Source organism: Antechinus flavipes, chromosome 4 (assembly GCF_016432865.1).
Source record: "Antechinus flavipes isolate AdamAnt ecotype Samford, QLD, Australia chromosome 4, AdamAnt_v2, whole genome shotgun sequence".
In the NCBI taxonomy this organism is placed as follows: domain Eukaryota; kingdom Metazoa; phylum Chordata; class Mammalia; order Dasyuromorphia; family Dasyuridae; genus Antechinus; species Antechinus flavipes.
This window is the reverse complement of record NC_067401.1, coordinates 32,105,272-32,126,825: the sequence shown is the minus strand read 5'-3', so window position 1 is coordinate 32,126,825 and position 21,554 is coordinate 32,105,272. Positions and strand designations below refer to the sequence as shown.

At 44.7% G+C, this 21,554-nt stretch overlaps 2 protein-coding genes across 2 annotated transcripts in view; one reads left to right on the top strand and one right to left on the bottom strand.

Annotated features, from left to right (window-relative positions):
• The window catches only part of NF1 (neurofibromin 1), a 236,938-nt gene that overhangs the window by 27,004 nt on the left and 188,380 nt on the right, over positions 1–21,554 (bottom strand). Inside the window, exons 37-49 of the mRNA XM_051992369.1 lie at positions 12,894–13,326; positions 10,891–11,231; positions 8,588–8,790; positions 7,550–7,743; positions 6,503–6,643; positions 6,061–6,340; positions 5,454–5,668; positions 5,212–5,273; positions 5,006–5,120; positions 4,283–4,384; positions 2,668–2,811; positions 1,568–1,694; positions 293–424 (exon numbers count right to left, since the gene is read on the bottom strand). Of these exons, the coding sequence (XP_051848329.1) occupies positions 293–424; positions 1,568–1,694; positions 2,668–2,811; positions 4,283–4,384; positions 5,006–5,120; positions 5,212–5,273; positions 5,454–5,668; positions 6,061–6,340; positions 6,503–6,643; positions 7,550–7,743; positions 8,588–8,790; positions 10,891–11,231; positions 12,894–13,326 (2,489 nt within the window). The remainder of the gene's footprint in view (positions 1–292; positions 425–1,567; positions 1,695–2,667; positions 2,812–4,282; positions 4,385–5,005; positions 5,121–5,211; positions 5,274–5,453; positions 5,669–6,060; positions 6,341–6,502; positions 6,644–7,549; positions 7,744–8,587; positions 8,791–10,890; positions 11,232–12,893; positions 13,327–21,554) is intronic.
• On the top strand, positions 15,822–19,983 carry EVI2A (ecotropic viral integration site 2A). The gene is made up of 2 exons (XM_051992368.1): positions 15,822–16,068; positions 18,211–19,983. The coding sequence occupies exon 2, from the start codon at positions 18,235–18,237 to the stop codon at positions 18,931–18,933; it is 699 nt and encodes a 232-aa protein (XP_051848328.1). The 5' UTR covers positions 15,822–16,068; positions 18,211–18,234; the 3' UTR covers positions 18,934–19,983.

Genomic DNA, 21,554 nt, shown 5'->3' with positions numbered 1-21,554 from the left:
GTGAAACGTCCACTTAGAAAGGAGAGGAATGCTCCAGACAGAGCAAAAGAGGAGTGAGACAGTGCTTATAACGACTTCAGATTTCATGTGTTATTAAGAAGGGATAACTCTAGGTGTTTGTGATGGAAACTTTCCTTTGGAAGAGGGATTGCTATCCACGAGTGGAAATGAGAAGAACTTCAGGGCACCTCAATATCCAAATCAATACATTTCCTTTAGTTGCTTCATTCATTTCAGCTTGAGAACTGAGGGATCTTGAGTACGGACTGATTTATAAAGATCGGTGTTTTACCTGCTAAGTAAGCCACACTCTGGGTGTTCACCTCAAACTTGTCACAATTCCTATGCTTGTTAACCAGTGCTAGCAGGGTGTGCAAAATCCTCACAGTTCTTGCAACAGTGACAGGTGAAGGATGCCGAAATCCTAAACAAACAAAGAGGCAAAGATTACAAATTGATTCATTAACCAGTATTGATGGAGTCACTGAACTGACCTTGGTGCTGAAGCTTATGCAAAAGTAACAATCTTTAGAAATTTAAAATCAAATTGTGGAGTGTTTTCTCTCTCTCTCTCTCTCTCTCTCTCTGTCTCTCTCTCTCTCTCACACACACACACACACACTCTCTCTCTCTCCTTTCTCTCTGTCTCTCTCTCTCCCCCTCTCTCTCACACACACACATACACACACACACATACACTCTCTCTCTCTTCTTTCTCTCTGTCTCTCTCTCTCTCTGTGTCTCTCTCTCTCTCTCTCACACACACACACACACTCTCTCTCTCTTCTCTCTCTCTCTTCTTTCTCTCTGTCTCTCTCTCACACACTCTCTCTTCTTTCTCTCTGTTTCTCTCTCTCTCTCTCTCACACACACACACACCCACACACCCACCACAAGGATATACAGTGACATACAATTAAGCTCCAAAACGAGGGGCAGACACTTCAGGTGGTATATTTCCCTTTCAGAGCAGAGGAAAAGAAGGGAGGATGAGTTAACTTTTGGTAAACTTTTAATTACTAATGTGAATCACTTCCTCAGAGATGTCAAAGACATCCATAAATTTTTCAGAATTTTGGAAAAAACAAGCACTTTATTATTTAAATATCCCAAGATATTTCATTTCAATCTCTTTCATTCTCTTTTTGTGTGTATGTATGTGTGTGTGTGTGTGTTTCATCTTAAAGGGAAAACTTCTATACTATTTCTGAAAGAACCCCAAATTTCTATTTATGAGGCAAGAAAATATGCAATTTTAAGCTCTGAAAGGTAGAATCTCCCACTCTGACTGCCTGGGACCAAAGAGCTACAGTAACGGTTGACGATGTAGGCAGCCAAGCTCTTCCTGGTCAGCAGACCACCCAGCAGGGCCCTGCTGAAGGCCGCCGGTCCCCTGCACACTCCCCTCCCACAGATGCTGCAGCCTCGCTGGAAGGCCGCGGGCAGGGATCCTGGGGGACGACCAGAGGAGCTTCCCCACACCCCAACGTGATGCTGTCTCAAGGCCACTTTTCCAGGACGGTGCATGTAGACGTGACAGACATCAAGATTCCAGAGATGGGCCTACCCTTCAGCAGGTGCCCGACCAGGGCAAAGTTAAAGCTGGAGTTAAAGTTGAGCCCCACAAAGTGGTCCATCTGCTTGCAGTGCCACTCCAGAGGCTGCCGGATCTCCATGAACACTTCTTCTGGGCTCTGGGGACCAAAAGAGGGGACGGCTGAGGGGAGGAGGGCGACTTCTCCCCTCGCAGGAGCCAGGCCTCTGCTAGGGGGTCTCTCTCTAGGCAAAGGTTCCCATCTTTCTCTGCTCCACTCTAATTCCCATGATCCCAGCGACCTTTTAAGACTGATACTACTAAGATGCCTGGGTCCATGCAAAAGGGAGTGCTGAGTCTCCAGGGAGACCGGGGCAGCTGCGGTCACCGGCACTTTCAGACTGGGGCCCTGGACTCAGGTCGCTTCCTTTGCTCCTCACAACCCCCCGGGAGGCAGGTGCTGAGGAGGCCGAGGGAGGCAGCCCTCATGGCGGGTCCAGGATCCCAGAGCTAGTGAGTGTGGGTGGCTGGCTTGCTGACTCCAGGCCCATGCTCTGCTCACTGCATCACCTGGCTGCGCCCAGAGGTTTCCTTCCTCTTCCAAAGGCACCTAAAGGATCTTCCCCAGCCTCCCCCATCCTCCTCTGACTGACTTTCCATGAAGCACATGGTCTGTGGTAATCGAGGAGCTCTGAGTGGTCCTGATCCTGCCCTGCTTATAACCTTGCTATACCTCTGCTGCTCGCCTGGGGTTAACTAGACTCTCAGAGGCTCGCTTTGTGCCAGCACTTCTACAGGAAAATGCAGGCTCTGAAACAGCGATGCCTAAAGGGAGGCCAGAGCGGCCCCCCACATCCAGGAGCCCCCCATGTCCATCCCAGGGCCCCCACGTCTGTCCCAGGGCCCCCACATCCAGGAGCCCCCCGTGTCTACCCCAGGGCCCCCACGTCTGTCCCAGAGCCTCCACATCCAGGAGCCCCCCGTGTCTACCCCAGGGCCCCCATGTCTGTCCCAGGGCCCCCACATCCAGGGGCCCCCCATGTCCACCCTGGGGCCCCCACGTCCATCCCAGGGGCCTCCCTTGCACAGTTTCCCAGAGCAGGTAAGGACCATGGGGCCCCAGGAACAACTACCTGGTCGTTGAAGATGTGCAGGAGGCTGTCTAAGGTGTGCAGGTTCTGCTCGAGGAGGGCAGTGCCCGCCGAGTACAGGTCCACTTCATCCAGCTGCAGCACGGCGACGGCCACCCAGAAGAGAGCTCGGTGCAGAGGGGACTCCTGCTGGGGGGGGCAGAACACAGGCTCAGCTGAACCATGCCCTCCGCGAGACCCTCCCAACTCCGTCAGAGCGCAGCTACCCCGCTCCCGAGGGCTGGGGCCCACCTTCCCGTGAGCACCTGATCTTTTAAGAACTTATTTTACATCTGCTTCTGTGTAGATGCAGTTCCCGCCATGGAAGGTAAAGTCGAGCAGGGACTGTTTTGTTTTTTGGACTTGGATCCCCCGAGTCTCAGCTGCCACAACAGCAGGGTATTTAACAACTATCGGCCGACTGACAGACGGTAGACATAGTATTGTCTGTCCAGGAGAGAACCGAGGCCCCAGAAATTGGTGACGTGACTGATTCACCTAAGACCAGCCAGCCCCTGGCCCAAGCACCTGCTGGGCGGACACGAGGCCCGGCTCTTCTCCTGGAGGTCCCTTCCGGCCTCCTGGCTTCACAAGGGGAGGGAGTTCAGACCCTCGCTCAGGCACTTTCTAAATCCCAGTCGCGGCCGCCGTGACCTCAGAGACCCCAGGCAGGTGCTCCTGCTGTTTCAGGGCCCTCTTGAGTCTCCCTGGTGCCTTCTCTGCTCAGCTGCCTCCAGGGAGCTCTTCCTCCAAAACTCTTAAGAACTGATGGCCACAGGCAAGTCCATCCACACTAAGGGCACAGGACAAACTTTACGAGTGCCCTCTTTCTTCTCCCAGATTTCTCTGAGGTTGGAAGCCAGGTAAGACAGGACTCCAGCCATCCGAGCCGCTGTTCCATATACAGGAGCCACTCATATCCTAACCACTTGCCCTCTACACACTCAAGCCCAATTGCAGGGAACTCGACGGCTATTGCTAGTCCACCCTCCTCAGCTGTGAGGGGGCCAGAAAGCTTCCTAATGCTCAGAAGGCCCAGACACATTGAATGCTACTCGGAAGGTAGACTTCTCTATCTGGTTTTAGCTACCTGGTGGATGGAAGTAGCAGGAGAAAAATCTCTTGGGAAAACATGGGATAAAGCAGCATAAGAGGAAGTAGACAGACGGCTGGAAACTAGCCAGCTGTCAGACTGTCAGGGGGGCTGCCCTGCCTGGGCCTTAATGCCTTCATTTGTAAAATGGGAATAGGAATGGGCATACTACCTCCTTCACAGGCTTGTTCCATAAGAAAAGCATCGATTGAGCCGAGTTATTATTTAATAAAACTAAATAAGTTAACAATACGAAATACAACAGAATTACTGTTGAAATTAAATATTTTGTTTCTAACAATTAGCTGGATTTTATAAGGAAAGAAATGTGATTGAGATGATTTGCATTCTTAATCTTTCTCAATTATTTGAAAGAAAATATATCTATGATCTTGGGCCTAACCAGGAAAAAGGAAATGGGATGCAATGATTAAGCTGATGGGCTTTAAAATTTCCAGAACATGATGTTCTACTTATTTTCTTTAAAAATGTATTTATTTTTTCTTGCATGTTGAGAATCATTACCTTATTAAGAAGTGGTTGTAATTTGGTTAGCGCTATTACGGTAGCTTCAATCAGAACTTGACTGTTATAATTATCAGGTCCTTTTAGGCAGCTCTCAAGTCCCTGTTTTGGGAAAACAAGAGTTCTGTGTTTCATTTTCATTAGAGTCAAATACTAATTTCAAAATTGCATTTAAGTGTAGCTCAAAATCAATTCAAAGAAGGAGGAAATAATTTATTAGGCAATCTTAATAACAGTCTCTGGAACGACAAGGCAAGACAACAGTGTCCTGGCTATCTGAAGAACTTTGGCATAAGGTAATTAGAAACTGCTATCCAAAGTGTTTCCTGGTTCAGGGCAACATTTGCCTATTTCAGAACAGCCACCATCTCTACAGAGCCAAGGGATGAAGATCATGCATATCACGTGCTGGCAGCTCAAAGCTGAATAGCTTTGGAGAGCTTGATTTTGGCAAATTTTTCAGTTCCCGTTTAGCAAAAACGGCTGCTCTAACAACACTCCCGCTCCCCACCCTCGACGTTTGCTTTTTGTATTTTGGGGACATGGTTCCCTTTTAAAAAAATATCTTTGACACAGTCATGTCTTCTTTCCATAAACTAAAGTGAAGAAAACAATCAAAACACCTTTCCAAAGAACAGCCAGGACAGAAGCACATTAACTCAAGGGGAGGACCCTGCGAAGGACCTCGGACTCACAAAGCAGCAGAAACAAAAGCAAACATACCTTGCTAAGAATGCGGATAATCTGCTTGATCTGCCCATGGGACACTCTTTTGCTGATACAACCAAACACAACCAGAGCTCTGGGCTGCAGGGAGGGATTGTACTGGAACGCAAACCTGTAACGAAGCAAAAGGAGTCTCACAGACCTCCACCCCACACGCAGCTCTCCAGAAAGGAAGAGGCCGCGGAATCAGGGAGCCCACATACCTCTGGGCTAGCTCCGTCCACTGGTCCAGCCACTTGCATGCAGGAATATCTCTCATACAAGCCTAAAAGAAAATACTCATGAGTATGTGAAGATGCAGATACAAACACTTAGCAAACTTGCTATCAAGTCACACACTTCACCAAAAGGTTTAAAAATATAAACACCTCAGGGAGACGTTATTGGCTGCCCCGGGAGAAAACAGACGCAAGGATCTGACCTCTTACTGCCCCACCAATCATACCTCCATGATCTCCAAGAGAGCTTCTGTGACTGTCTCCAAGGAGGCCAGGGCAAAGGTCTCCCTCTCATAGGAGCCAGGGGAGAAAGACCTGTCCCGGTAACTGGACCGGAAGGCTATCACAGCAGCCGATTTGACTTTGCTGATGCCAAACAGCAAGTAAAACTTAGGTAGTGAGAACTCAGTCAGACTCAGTCGTAAAACTTGCTTGGTCTCTTCTGTGAAATTAAAAACACAACACAGACACTGCACTCAAAGTCACGAGGCCACAGGACCCCCCCGGACCGCTCTACCTTTTGGTTCCCTCAGAACTAGACTAGACGTCCAAGGTGCAGATCCACCTGCCTGACACAGCTCCAGGGACATAAGGGCTCCCAGGGCTTTGGATTCAGTGGCTACCTACAAAGCCCCTCTCAGAGCTCCCCTACCAAACTCCCTGGGGGCCCCTCAGCTCCAACCCACGAGCTCCACCTCGAGAGTCCGGCACACGTCGGGACCCGAGGCCAACAACGCTCTCGTCCTCCTCGGACACTTAGTCTGGTATTAGCTGAGCCCCGGCCAGAGCAGCCGAGCGGCCCTGGGAGCCGGCAGGGACGCCTCCCCCACTTACCACTAAAGTGAAGCTGGGAGCACGTGCACAGAGAATGGATGATATTGATGACCAGTCCATGTGTGGAAGCACGAAGGGACAAGGGACCTGTGGCCACCAACAGAGTCACCACATGGAAGAGGTAGGGAAGATGAGCCGCCACATCCAGAGAATTATTGAAGGACAGCATTAGCATGTAGCGTGCTAAAATGGCGATATCATCCCACATGAGGTGCTGTTCTAAGGTAGGAGTTGGAGAGAGGCAGGTCTTGTCAATGATTTTGCACATTCTTCCAATCACCTGGAAAGAAGCAAGGCTTTTGTGGGGTTTTTGTTGTGGTTGTTGTTAGAGCGACACAAGAGGTACAAATCCCAACACACAGCAATTCCTTAGTAATTTAACTCTAAAATGACAAGCATATGGCAGAGTCCAGAATACAAGGCACAGAGAGGAAGCGCGCACCTTGCTCGAAACTAGTTTCACGTTCCCGGAAGCCAGAGCCACAGCCGTGTCGGCCATCACTTCAGCCTTGATGGATCCCAAACCACCTGTGGCACTGGTTTTGATGAAGCTGTCCAGCACTACATCGAGCAGATCTGTAATCTACAGGAGAAAACAGTAAAACAACAAGCCAAACCCCCCAACCAAAGAAGCTCCTTTCTGCTAATTATAGCTACATACAGCACCCAAATGGTTCCTTCAAAATGTCCAGAAATCAGCCAAATAAACAAGCTTTCTCCTATCTCATTATCAGCCATCCCAGCATCAGCTTTACATGAAAAGGCTCAGCAAAAATAGTTGGCCATGAATTGCTTTCTGTGGAATGGCAAATTTGTTCATCTGATTAATTTGTGGATCATGAGTCAGGGATCCTACTTAATATTCCCTGAAACCTCATTTCTTTTCCCTAGATAATGTTTTATTCTGGTGGACCTGAACTACTCTAGAAAAGTTAAGTAGGTTTGCTATAAAGAACTGCTCCCGAGATCCAGATCTCAGGCAGGGAGGGCTCTAAAGTGATGGAACTGAGCACAGGGACTGCCTATCTACTGCTCTCTTAAAAGCATTTTGACCAGCATTCTTGCGATAAAAAATAGTTCCCCCTATGGAGACTGTTCTGAAAGGGAAAACATTCTTTAGACTTTCATCCTGTTGTTTTGGTTCTGCCAGAGCAGCCTCCGGGAATGATCTCAAAGGGGAGCACTGTCTTTTAGAGTAGCTCAAATTTATATACCAACCTAGAGTTTACAAAGCACTTTTCCAATGAACATTTATTGATCCCCTTTTGGCGAAAGGCCTCGGCACTTAACTTACTCCAACCAAATGAATACCATACTAATGCTAAAAACTAGATCAAATTTTTTTTGTTGCTTTTTATGAGACTAAAGTGCCCAAACTGTAATGCTAAAGAACTTTATCTTTCCCATTCAAATATTATCACTGTTAAAAATTAACCCTATCGAAATGTGGTGATGAGCCTCCTAAGCTGAATTTCTGCCACACGAATACCTGCCCGAGGCTTCCCCATATCTTGGCTTGGATCGATGGGTACATCTGCTTTTCATTTATGGTCATTGTTATAAGTTTATCAAGAATAGCAGTGACTCTCTGTCGTTTGGCATCATCATTATGTTTACAGAAACGGACTAGATTTGATAGCCAGGGAGTCATGTATTCTAGACACAGGTGCTTCAGTTCAATACCTGGAAAAGAAATTCACTGAATCAGTACATCAACTTCATCATTATTGCATTGCTGAGTGATTATTTTCTTGATTTTGGTTTGTTTGAGCAAAATTCCTGACAGAAGATTCGCATAAACCTAAATAGCCTCAAACTAGAAAACTTGAAAAAGGGCGAGAAAATGCGACAAGAGAAGCGACATAGCACGTATGTTATTTGAAAGATAAGAATTGTGACATGGTTTGATGGTTGATGGAAAATAAATATTTAAAGATTAGAAGGCATTAGGCCCACTTTTTTTTTTTTAAAGCTCAACTGCTTTTACTGACTGCTCAGAGTTTTTCTCAATCATTACAAAAAACATCACAAAATTCAAGACAAACCAAATTTGTCCAGAAATGTTTTAGAGAAGTAGAGAAAATTTGTAAAGTATCAAAGTAACGAGCGCTTTTGTTTTGTGGGGAAGGGATTTTCTGGTTTTCTAAAATGCCCATAGTCTCTCCCCATCTCCAGTCCATCAATCAAGGCATGATTGGGAATCTTGAATTTTAAGCCCCTTCATGCCACTGTCAGTGAAAAGAACACTACTCAGAAGCAGTACATCACTTGGAGGTAAAGTGACAAAAAAACATTGGGCAGAGAAAAAAGAAGATAGGCTTTTCAATTGATTGGGAGAGTGGGCATGCTATTCTCAACACTTGCTGGGGCCAAAGTCCTTCATTGGCCTTTGATAATCAAAGCCCACCGCCCTAAAGCTGACAAGGTGACAAGTAAAAAACTTCATTCTCAAATTCCCAAACAAAAACATTTTCTTTGCATTTTCTCAGATTCATTTGTAGTGTGTAAGAAAACTGCCATTACTTACTGGATTTGCTAAATCCGGAAATGCACTCTTCCAAAAACTCTAAGGTGAGGTGTGGCTCATTAGCTGCCAGGGTTTTACTAATAGAGACAATAAAAAGGGTATTGTTGGCAGGTATACACAGACCTGATGTTTCTAGTAATTGGCCCTCAATTTTTAAATTAAAGGTACAGGTTAAGGCACAGAGAAGATTATAGGCGGCTGACCTGGAAGAAAACACAAATGAAGCAATTTCAACATTTCTTCTTCCAATTTTGAAAAAATCATTTTACATACATACATTTTATATACAACAAATGATATTTTAACAAAAAGATTAAGTGTAAGCGGTTACTCTTTACGCTTGAAAGAATTATGGGTAAATAGTTCAGTTTCTGTGGTCAAACATGAATCCTTCAAATTGGGAATGGAGGAGAGTTAAAGATATCTCTGTCAATTCTTCCAAATGAACACTTTTAACCTAGCTATTATAGCACTGTGAGGTAAGTGACTGCAAAAGACAGAGAAAGTCCCTAAAAGAAGAGCCAGGTCTGACAGAGCAAACTGGGAGAGGCAGATTCAAGCAGAAAGAAACACTTCCATTTAATATAAAATCTAAAAGAGGTCTGAATTTGGAAGCAGAAAAATTGGGGCTGAATCCCAGTTCTGCTGCTTGCTACCTATAATACTCTGGGACTTCAATCTATTTTCAAACTAATCAAAATGAAATGGAAAAATGATATTTAAGGTTCCTTCAGTCTCTAAATCTGAAAATCCTCTGTTCTTCTAGAAGCTGACACTGCAATGTATACTAATCTGACCAATTAGATCGAGTTAATAATAGAGAAATTATTAGTAATAGAAGTGGCACAGTTTAGATGGTACAATTGCTAACTAAAAGGAAACAAATTCAAATTCCAGCATCTTCAATCCAAATGTCTCCAGGGTACAAACAATATGCTCAGCATCCTGGAAACATTTACTAAATGCTGGTATTGAATATGTATTAATCATTACCAAAAAAAAAAAAAAAAAAAAAAACCAACCCAAACTTAATTTATTCCATGAATAATACTTCATTCTTTCTTTATTTCCCTTTCACATAAATGAAATTTCCAAATAGCCTGATTATTAAACATGACCCTACCACCACAGTGGTTAGAAACAAAAACTGCCACCATGATTGTAAAATGTGCAGTGGACAATTACTAAATAAAAGCAAGAGACAAGATAGATTTTGAAAAAGTAAAATCCTCCTGCCCTCACCCTTAATTTCCAAATGTAAAGGAATTACATAAATGGTGGCTTAACTATCTTGGGGAATTTAGTTTTCCTCAATTAAGCATCTAATCATTTTTAAATTACTGATACCTAAAAAGAAGATTTCTGTTAGTCACCAGCCCTCCTGTAATTTGGCTGACAATATTTGGTGGGGGTATTGTGCCAAAACAGTTGACAATTCAAATCAACTCATTAAAGAAAAACCAACATCTTATAACTCAAGCTAATGTTACTAAAGCATAATTACAATGATTATTCAGAATTATTATTCAGATTAATCTGGAGGGTGAAGTGAAACTTACAACTTTAAATCCCACTCTCACAGAAAGTCAATGTCATAGTTATTCCAAGATTTCAGTAGCTCCTACTTCAGACATTCCTTTGCTCTATCTATATCTTATGGAAGTTTTTTTTCCCCTAGCTTTGAAAACCTTGGGACTGTGTATTACAAACAATTGGGACACTGAATTACCCTAACTATAGTATCTAAGAAAACCCACAAAGAGGCTTAAGCAGAACCAAGATTACATTGCTTTTGGTATTCTTTATATTCATCTTTATAATGAATTTTTTTTTTTTAATTCTAAATCAATGACAGAGAATATAACTTTTGGAGTTATTCCACTTTAAGTCCTCCATTATTAAACAAGGATAATGTCATTTGGTTCTTAGAAAACATGAGATATATTTTCTAACATGAGGAAACTACTCTGGAGGAGGATGAAGATGGAAGAGAAGCAGTTAAATATGAATGTGGGTGGGGTTTGGGTTTTTATTTTTTTTTTGTTTTTATTTTTGCTTGTTTTTAAGTGGCTCTTTCTTCTAAAAGCTGCCAGGTCAGTGTCGTGAGCTTAGATGATATTTCTCAGATGGCTAACATGACAGCATCCAGGGGCAGCTGGATTCATCCAGTCTAGACCGACATGGCATGGGACATCCTGACTTTCTGATCTGCAGTGTTATCTGGATCTGCTTAAAGCCTTTATAGTGGATTTGTCATTACTTAAGCAGTCTGTGAAATCTAAACAAATTTAAATTCAAACTACCGTAAACTTGGGTCCGAACTACCCAAGTTAAGTAATGCGATATTCAAAAGTGTTCCGGGAACGTCCTTTGGCCGGATCTTAGTGTGCTGGGGGATGGAATCTGGCTGGGACAGCTCCCATCGAGTTCGGATGTGAATGATGGACGCCACAATGCCTTCACACTCTTGATGCATGAAGGTGAGGGGAGTGCCCTGATTGGAAATGGTCAGAGTGAACTGGTTTTCGTCCACAAGACAGATTTCTTCAATCTCAGAGGCATAGTAAATATCATTCAGAAAAACCGTCTGTCCCAGGACTTTAGTTCGCTCAGATGACGTCACTTGGATCGCAGTAGAGCCAACCTGGAAAGACAAACAAAAGCTCGTCCTTTAGGAAATGGTCGCACTCATTCCCAGGCTGTAAGCTGAGGATTAAGAGAGGTACCCCAAGTCTTTTTTTATTATTATAACTTTTTATTGACAGAACCCATGCCAGGGTAATTTTTTACAACATTATCCCTTGCACTCGCTTCTGTTTCGACTTTTCCCTTCCCTCCCTCCACCCCCTCCCCTAGATAGCAGGCAGTCTTATACATGTTAAATATGTTACAGTATATCCTAGATACAATATATGTGACACCTCAAATCTTAATAAATTAACACCCCATTAAGAATTTTGATATACCCTGCATTTATACATGATTGTTGTGAGGAAAACAATTTGTAAATCCTAAAGCACTATACACATGATTGTGGTAATTTACCCAATTATTATTTAAAGTCCCCTCAAATACTTCAGGATTCTCAAAAGAAAATTGTAAAGTCTAGAGCAGTAGACCAGGACTAGCTGTGGGACCATTAGAAAGGCATTTAATCATTGTCTGCCTCAGTTTACTCATCTATAAAATTAAAATAATAGCACCTTCCTCAGAAGTTTACTGTAAGGACCAAATAAGATAAAATATATAAAGTGCTTTGTAAATCTTAAAGTAATATATAAATACCAGGTAGAAAAATCTCTGAAATATTTATTTAGAAAAATTAAGCTTTTCAGAATCACGTACAAATACAAAGTTTGTATCTCATGCTCTACCAAATTGTAATGACTACGAGGCTATAACCTAGAATTCTTTTTTCCTCTCTTTTTGTTTTGTTTTACTTTATTTATTTAATATTACAGTTACAAACTTTTTTTTTGCATTAAGTTTTTTTGAGTTCTAGGTTCTCTCTCTTATCTCCACCTATAATTAAGAAACTACATGTGAAGTTATAGATTTCCATAAACGTCAAATTGTGAAAACATAGATTTTCTAGCCTAATGAAAATAAAAACTCTCAAGAAAAATTAAGTTAAAAAGAAAGGGGGGGGAGTGAAGGGAAAAAAAGGAGGGGGGGGAAGAATGAGAATATACTTCAATGTGTATTCAGACACAATCAGTTCCTTCTCTGAATATGGATAGGATTTGTCATCATAAAGTCTTTCAGAGTAATCACAGATGATTGTACTACTGAGAATAGCAAAGTCATTTACAGTGAGTCATCGCAGAACATTACTATGGCTTTGTATATAGCACATTTCACTTTGCTTGAGTTCATGAGGGACTTTCCAGGTTTTTTTTCCCCCTGGGAGCATCCTGCTCATCATTTCCCATAGAACAATAATATTCCATCAGAAACACATATCACAGTTTATTGAGCCATTCCCCAATTAATGGGCATCCCCTCCACTTCTGACTTTTTTGCCCTGAGAAGAGAGCTGCTGTAATATTTTTTGTACATATTTTTTGTGACTCAGAATTCTTGAGCTACTGGCAGGACTGATTCCTTAGCCCTACACAAGCCACTTAAATGGCCCATAATACTGCTCCTCCCTTCTACCCCCTCACCACCTAGCAACCACCACAGAAGCTAGACGCTCTCCAAGGACTGCTCTTGGCATCACGGCCTGCTTTTGTTCTCACTGGTACCAGGCATCGTGGCCTAGTTAACAAGGAAGGGGGCAATGGACAAGTAAAGGAAAACTTACCTTGAGGGTCACCTTGGTATCCTTGTGAGCCAGCTTGAGAGCACTGTTGTACACCTTGAGGTCCTCATCCAGAGCCAAGGTCGCGGCTGGCAGTTTTTGCTGATCATAATCGATATGCTCAGCCAGTTTCGAGGGAGAGTCTATGAAAAAGAGTCTTTTGCTGCCTTTGAGTCCCGTGAGCAGTCTCTCATGGTATTTGGTGTACTCCCGAACCCAAGAATTACAGTTGTAGATGTAGACCGAAGAGACGTTCTCGTAAGCAAAGCCCGGGAAAACAACAAACCACTTGGAGAGGAAGTCTGTCTTAAAGCGATTGCTAGGCCCGGCATGGGTGAGGTCCATTACTATCTCATATGGCTTTGCATAATATGGCTTTAAAGTTAGTAAGACGTGGTATATAAGCAAATCCCCGTTGATCTGGCCAGTCTTGAACCTAAGCAAGATGACAAAGAGACACCGGTAAACAAACTGCAACCAGAGTCCTTGGGCGGTTTTTAACAGGTGTGTAGAGAGGCAATCACCAAAAAATTACTCAATTACATAAACTCAGGACACAAATCTGAGGTTTCAATGGCTCCGGGCACCTTCAACAGCATCAGCGTTTCAGTAATTCTCAGGAGTGAAGAAAAAGGGGAGAGGTGGTACCCCCTCCCCAAAGCAAGAGAGGCAAAAAGAAGAACAAAGCAGCCACCGGGGTTACCAGAAATCTCTGCCCCAAACAATAATCTCAGGGCCCCCGAGGAGGAGCACCTACCATGTGACCTCCGTCTCCTCTTTCGAAGAGCTTCCGAGGTACTATTGATTGGCAAAGAGCAACAAGAGCCTTGAAGCGTGAGGAGGAAGAGCGCTCCAAGAGAATGCAAATAAGTATAATAGCAAGGAAAGGTGATTGTTTTTAGGGAACAGTAAGACAATGATAAGGCTGACAAGGTGAGCGCTCAAGATGGAGAAGAGGGGCTGGGCTAGTGTCTAGAGGGTCTTAAAGGGCAGCCAGAAGAGTCTGGAGTTCACGGTACAGGGTACGGCAGAGATGGGGGGCACCTGAGTACGCGCAGGATGGCAGGTGGGCCCATGGGTGGAAGAAGACTTCGCTGACCTTCATAGTTTTCAAATGTGCAAGTGGCTCTTACCCAGGGCCCACCTCATAAGGGACACAACTGGGAGAGTCAGGAGGAAGTACCCATGTGAAGGGTGAAGGCCTCTACCAAGGACTCAGAACAGGAAGGTCAAGGAAAGCCCAGCCAGAGGTCTTTAGGACCAGAACTAGGGGATGGGGGAAGGAGAAGTGTGTCAGGAGGGCCATAGAGCAATAACAATGCTTAACGGCCCACGAGACTCGTGGGGTCGGGGAGAAGCTGCAGATTCGGGGCCGGAGGATGGCAGCATTCTGAATACAGAGCAAACAGTCTGGGGGCCAAGATAATGAGCCGTTTGGACCCGTCGAGTCTGAGGTGCCTGACTTAAAGCTGATGACCGTGGACCAGAGCTCAGGAGAGGTGTGAGATACAGATCCTGAAGTCTGGGAAGGGCAAAAACAGACAAACTCCCAGGAAGATCAGGTGGGGAACAGGAGCAGGGAGGACTTCCAGGTTTGAGGCAACTTGAGTAGAAATGGCCATTAGACAGCTGGTCAAGTGGAATTCCAGTTTACCGTACAACTCCTTTGCTCAATCAATTCAGGTGGCTCCCTATCCCCTGGGGATAAATAGGATTTCCCTCCCAGCCTTCTTGTCTCACTGTACACTACTCCGCCTCTCAGAACGTACAATTCTCCCAGTCTGGCATTTACCCTGCTCCCCATGTAGCCTTTCCATGTCCCCCTCATGCCTTGCATTGATCCTAGCTCCTTACTGCCCCCTCAAAGGGCTCATCTCTTCCTTTAAGATGCAGCTCGAGAACCATTAGTACAGGTTTCCTGTCCCCACAACTGTGAGCACCCTCCCTTTCCTGCTACCTTGCATTTAGCTAGTGGATCTTAGCTTCCTGTTTAAGTGGTGGAGAGGCTTTTGTCGCCCACCTGGGGAGGACCGGTTCATCCTCTGCACAGGTGTCCCTGGTGCTGAGCACTGTGCTGGACGGGTAGCAGGTGATTAATAAACGCCTGTTGCCTGACTGATGCTGGCAGCCATCCACCAAGAGGTTTATGGTTTATAGATTTAGAGTCCAAAGGGACTCCAGAGGTCACTGGATCAAATCACTTCCTTTGGCTGCTCAGAGAATTGAGGTAATAGCCAGTGAGGCACTTTTCGGAGCCCGTCCCTATTGCATGATTTCTGGGAGCCACAGGCTGCAGGTTTTTGGCGTGGCCTTTTCAGAAACCTAGAAATCACTTCTTCATCCACGAGGGCTCTGCCCGTGCTGACACAGGGACGGTGACTGATCTCAGCTTTCCCTTGTAATCACGAGGCTGCTGGCATCCCCTCTCACTTCAAACTGCCTCTGGAAGAGCTCACAGCTCGGCCATTTTCTTTGTGGCAGCTCAGCAGCCTTGGACAACGCCGGGCTGGGCTTGGAGGAGACACAGGAAAGCTTGCTGGAGAGCAGCTGATGCTGCCGGCTCACTTAAAGGAACCATGGGCCATTTTTCCAGCTAAGGTTCCCCTCCACCCCCCGTTTGAAAGGCTTGAAAGTGACATCATCCTTTTTTTTTTTTTAAACTGTCCCTTTGCCCAGAGCCCAAGTGATCCCAAAGCTCACAATTACCCAGAGGCAAAAAGACCCCATCACGGGGGTTCGGAGGACCCCGCACCCGTGCCTGTGGCTGAGGCTTTTTAGCCAGCTAATTCTGTCCAGGAAGGATGCTGCCCAGGCCAGAGGGCTTCAGGTGAGGATGGGTCAACAGCAAGCTTCCCTGCTCCGCCCCGGGGCGGGGATTCTCTCCACAAAGCTTCCTGTCAGGCCGGAGACAAACTAGATGCCAGGCAGGGTTTTTTCCCTCCTCTGACATGTGCTTGAGTTGCAGCTGAAAGGAAATGTGTCATCTGTGGTTTTAGTTTTAAAAGTGGAAAGCTTGCAGCACGTCGCCTTGCTTGCTGCAGACTGACTTTAATTTTCACACTCTCCACATCTCCTTTGAGTTAAGGTCTTTTTTGGTCAGCTGAATTTCAAGAAGAGACAGAGAAGCGGCTGGCTAAAACACTCCCTTTACTATCAGATTCTGAGCAGCTTTTGGAAGGTATGTCACAAAGACCTTTTCTTATGTTTGCCTGTCACCCCTTACCAGGTCAGCCGGGCTGGTGCTTCAGGAAGAGCGTTCCAAGGGCACTTCCCTCGCCAAGGCTCTCACTAATAAAATAGGCTTATTAATGACTGAAAATAAGAAATAGCTTCTTCAAGAAGGTTGGAGTCTTGACTAAAATAGGGAAATCCCTCCCAAGAACCCGAGGGTAAACTCAGGATGGACCACTGGCAGTTTAGGCTCCCAAAATTACTAACATTTTGATTAGATTAGAAAATGCTCATAGCTCATGATCAGGCATTATAGATCTTGCCCTAAAATCTCCCACAGATGAAGGAAATTCTTCTAAACGTAAGTCTGCCATGAGAGAGACAGAGGGGTATAGAACTCACAAGAGTCTTTCATTTGGATTTTCCTGCTTTTGGGGGTCGACATGAAGCGCTCTTTTTGTCGGCCTGGTTTGTTTACTTCAGGGTGGCAGCCCATCTGGCCAGAGACAATGAACAGTGGGGCCCATTATGTGCCCAATGGCAACCATTGTCATAATCTGAGCAACGAGTAAAGATGTGTGTTTGGAGACAGGGCACAGTTAACGAACTAGAAGTGGTCATGAGTGAACCCATTTCATATGTTCAAAATACCTAATGCGGATGAACCCTCCCAACAGAAAGTCTTTGATTCAACTTAAAGGTCTCTCTTTTCTCAACTGACTCACCACCAAGTGCCCGAAAATAATTTTATGTGTAAGAATTTGGATACCTAATTTCTAAGTCTTCTATGAAGTTAATTACAAAATGGTAGCATACTTTTTTTTTTTTTTAGCATTCTTCTTCTAAAGACTTTGCTGTACATCTAAACTTGAAAAAAAATCACTAATAAAACTAAAAAACCTAATCAATATACTACTATATTAACCATATAAATTCACAACCCCAAAATTAATCTAAATCTTAATTAATATATAAGATTTCCACCACCAGTTGTCTTAGTAAAACAGAAAATCCTGAAGGTCAGATTTGAGTTAGCATTATGTCTATCCTATTTGTTTTTCTCAGAACACAACTCTGTATACAGAAGTAAATAAATGTGTCAATTAATAACACACCTAACACAATATATGTGTCTTCTTGAACAGAAGTTTTTCATTGAAAATCTGTGCTGGGCTCTTACTAGAAGCAATTTGACTTATTGACTAAGAAGGCAAATCAAATTTGTTTTCCTCTCCAAGAAAACACAATTGTAAAATATAAAACTAAGTAAGTTTTTTAAAAGTCATGATTCTTAAAGTTGTCTCTATCAAAGGTAAACAAAATCCTTTCCTCTTAGATTTTGTGATTTTAGGTCTAACAAAATGGCCCTGGCTCATAAAGCAAGGGAAGGCAGGAACAAGGAGAGGGAAGGCTGTGTGCTGGAGATGGAGACTGGTGAAGAGAGTAGGGGGTGGGAGTGGGGGAGCAGAGATGGAAATGACCTCTACACAGCAAAGTTAGACTGTGTTCAAGGAATAAATTCAGTTCACTGTGTTCTGCTGAAATGAATGATTATGACTAATTAAAATAATAATTCCTGTTTTTATTCAAATTAATTGCACAGTTGTTTTCCCCTTATATTCCAAGGCAAAATGTCTCCTAGTTCCACTTCTCCTTTTACAATAAAGACAGTCATACATTTGCTTAGAGGGTGGGGAAGTTTTTGCAAAGAATCCTTAACCATAGCAAAAAAAAAAAAAAAAAAAAAAAGGAATAAAAAAAAGTAAAAGCAGAAGCAAGTGACTCAAAGCTGAAGTCTGGCCTGCTTGAAAGGAAGAAATGACCACAGAGCTCCCTTGTGCACAACATTTAAAAATGATTAATACTCTTTGTAATGCCTTCCTCCATCTTCCTGCGTTTAGAAGCCTATCTGAAGAGATTTAAAGGTTTCCTAATCCAATAGCCTAGGAATCAAGGTTACGTAATTCAGTTAAACCGGAGTTCATTCAACTGGGTCAGGAAACCTTAAACATATGTACGTTACAAAAACAAACCTTTAAGTTCTACTGGTAACAGCAGAGCTGCCCACTGTTTTGACTAAAGCCATTCCAAACTAACCCCTTAGCTCTGTTTCATGATCATTTAATTAACTTTATTTATGACTCTACAGATTGATGACCAGGTGAGCCTGGCCATGGAACCCACAGGAAGTTACCTACATGCTGCTCTTCTGACAACCACCATCTTTTCCTGGCTTCCCCAAACAAAAGCAAATACCACATCCCTCTGGGTTATCAACAGCACTGACTGGGATCCCATCTTTCAGAACAAAACAACCGGGAGCAAGGGTGGAGGCTCCCTAAACCCGGGGACTCCAGAAAAAGCTGTGGCCAGCACCGCCGGCACGCCGGCCCCGAGGAGCCCGTCCCCTCACCCCCCGTCCTTCGCTCCTCCACCTGGACACGGCCTCCACACCCCTCCTCCTCCGGGGGACAGCAGCACTGCCCCGGAGCAGAGCCCCGGGCGCCCCGGCCACGGCCAGGACGACGTGGTTAAGAGGGACATCTGTGAGGAAGGCAACAACAAAATGGCCATGCTGGTCTGCCTGATCATCATCTCAGTGCTCTTCCTCATCTGCACCCTCCTCTTTCTGTCCACTGTGATTCTGGCAAACAGAGTGTCCGCCCTCAAGCGATCCAAGCCAGTGTGTAAGCGACAGACGAGAAGCAACGGGGATTTTCTGGCGAGCAGCGGCCTGTGGCCGGCGGACTCCGACACGGCGAAAAGATCCCAGCAGCTCACGGGGGCCCGGCTGATGCTGCAGGCCACCGGGACCCTCCCGCTTCCAAGGGAAAGAAAAGACGCCGGAGCGACCGAGAAACTCACCCTTTGAGACAGGGCAAATAAAAGGGATGGGTAAAGCCGGGTTGTGAGGGTTTCCAGCGGAAACGAAGCATCAGGCCCGTTTCCTGCTGGTGGCCTAGAACTTGACACGACAAACCTGAAACCAAAGGTCAGACAGAAAGGATGAAAGGGAAAAGTGTGTCTGTCTGGGGGACCAGCCAGCATCGCTGAGTTATCCTGCTGTGCAGACCTGGCCAAACCACCTGGCCACTGGGCCTTATTAGGGACCTTGGTTTTCAGCTCTATTGGGTGAGAAGGTTTGCACTACAGGGCCTATGATCCCAGCCAGTCAAAGACTGAGAGCCACACGCTTTCCTTGTGACGCTCAAGATTTTACAGGCTTCATGGGAACAGATCAAGAAGGGCCTTGAGATATCAAATAACCAAAGATCCTGGAAGGTTTTAAAATGAGGCAGCAAAGATTCTGGAATGGAGAGAAATGGAGAAACGTTCACTACGTTTACCAAGAGCATTTACCAAGAGCACTTGATAGAAACTCAGATCTGGATCCAGTCAGAATGATTCAGGTTTGGATAGTTTGGGTCTGTTCTCATAACCAGTCCCCTGCTTCTACCTATTAACAGAAGCCATCAAAATTCTAACTCACTTCAAGGTCTCCAGTGTGACACAAAGCTTGCTTTAAGTCAGTGACGTGCTGATTTTTCCATTATGCGCAAGAATTCCAAAAGCTTATTAAAATGCGATTTTTCATGGCAAATACTGGAGTCGACCTTTCCCTGCGAGCTACGACAAAAGCAGTAACACTGTGACCATGAACGTTTGCTCTTGGATAATACCGCCCAGGCTGCCCGGGCCAAGCTCCTGCTGTCTGCACCCCTCCGGCCCCCTCCTCCACCGTAGGACGGGTCTTTCCCAGGTCACTGCTGACAGTGGGATGGCCACCCTGCAGACATCCTTGTCTTCGCCTTCCCCTAAGCTTCTGGAGGCCACGGACTCGCTCACCGTTTGATGATTCCAGAGCCCTGCACGGTGTGCCTGGAACACAGTGGGCACTTAATAAATGCATGCTGACTGATAACCTGGCTCGCCTCTCTCATTTCTCCTTCTTCCTCTCACATCCCTTATACACAACAAGGCATCCCACAGCCTGAACTACACTCTCCTGTCCAGGATTTCCAAATCAACCTGCCCACCTCCAATCTAAGCATCAGCCCTGCATTTCCAGCGGTAGCCTGACCACATGTCCCCTCCCAAAGCTGTCGGGTTGGGGCAGTGAAAAGCCTCCCTTTCCGTGAGCTCCAGGATGCCGCAGTTCCTTCCCCAACCCCAGGGATTACTCCCAGCACATCAATGCCAGGCTGATCTGTCCCTCTCACTCTGCCGATGTTCTCCAGCACCCGGCTCTTAGTCTGCCCCTCAAGCCCTCCCTTCCCCCCAAAGGCAAATTGCCTTTGTCCTGCATCATTCCCACCCCCACCACGCACTCCATCTATCCTCTTCCACTCCCACATCAATCATGGGCCTCCGGGGCCTTCACTGCCCAAGGATGCCAAGTTCAATGCCCTCCAGGAGACCTCTCTTGCTATCTCCACCTACTTCTCTGGACAGTTACTGGTACTTTCAACCTCTCTAAGCACTTTTACCTATTGCTATTAAATTATAAATTCCTTTTATCACTGGGTACCAAGAGTCTCCCCATGGGGCTTTACTTATATAGTAGGCTTATACATCTGTCGACAAAATCTTACAGCAAAAGTTTAGTCAAGATCAATTAGAAGAAGAGGGCAGTGAAACTGAACACTGGCTAATTCTAAAGCCACTTTTGCCTTCAGAAAAGAGGAGGAAATGAACCTCTCTTCTTTCACTACAGAAGTGCAATGGGGGGGACTATAGATTCAATTATATACTGCGTATGTTGATGTGATCCTTAGTTTTGCTTATTTTCCTTTTTCAGTCGAAAGAGAAGGCTAAGGGATAGAGAAAGGAATGGGATGTGAGAGAATTATAGGATACGACTTGATCTAAAAACCTAAGATAATAGTAAAACTTTTATTTTTTTTTTTAAAGAAAAGGACCAAAGGATAGTAATATATTAAATCTAGAAGCATATGAAGGCCAGGGGCAAACATAAAGTCTAAGAGCAACACAAGCCTTTTTTCATGATCCAATTAATTGAGAAATAACAGAAAACCCCAAATTCAGAATAATTACAAAGGCATCACAATAACTTCCCCAAATAAATCAAATTATGTATGCATGAATTTTCAAACATTATCTGATGATATTCTCAGAAAGAAGTTAGGGGAAAAAAGTCCCACTGAAAGACTTTAAAAAAAAAAAATCCTAGGCAATTCTCACTTAAACATTACTGGGTAATTTGTTGAAGGGGCAAGCCAGATGTGGTTGTGACCACACTCTCAATGCTGTTTTGTCACAAATTTTTCTTTTTATTGAACATATACTTGTCAAACCCAACAAGGAGCATGTGAAAAGTAGGCAACAGTCTTCCCTCATCCCCATATGAAGCCATTAAGCTTGGGCTTTGTGCCAAGAGTCAAGTGGGTACAGATTTTACATTTTTACCAATTATGGTCCTGGTCTTATTTCTCCATTAAGTCAAATTTATCATTCACCTCAGGCCCATCTTTT

Excerpts from the sequence above, each read along its gene's own strand:
- EVI2A (XM_051992368.1), top strand. The coding sequence starts at position 18,235 with ATGGAACCCACAGGAAGTTACCTACATGCTGCTCTTCTGACAACCACC.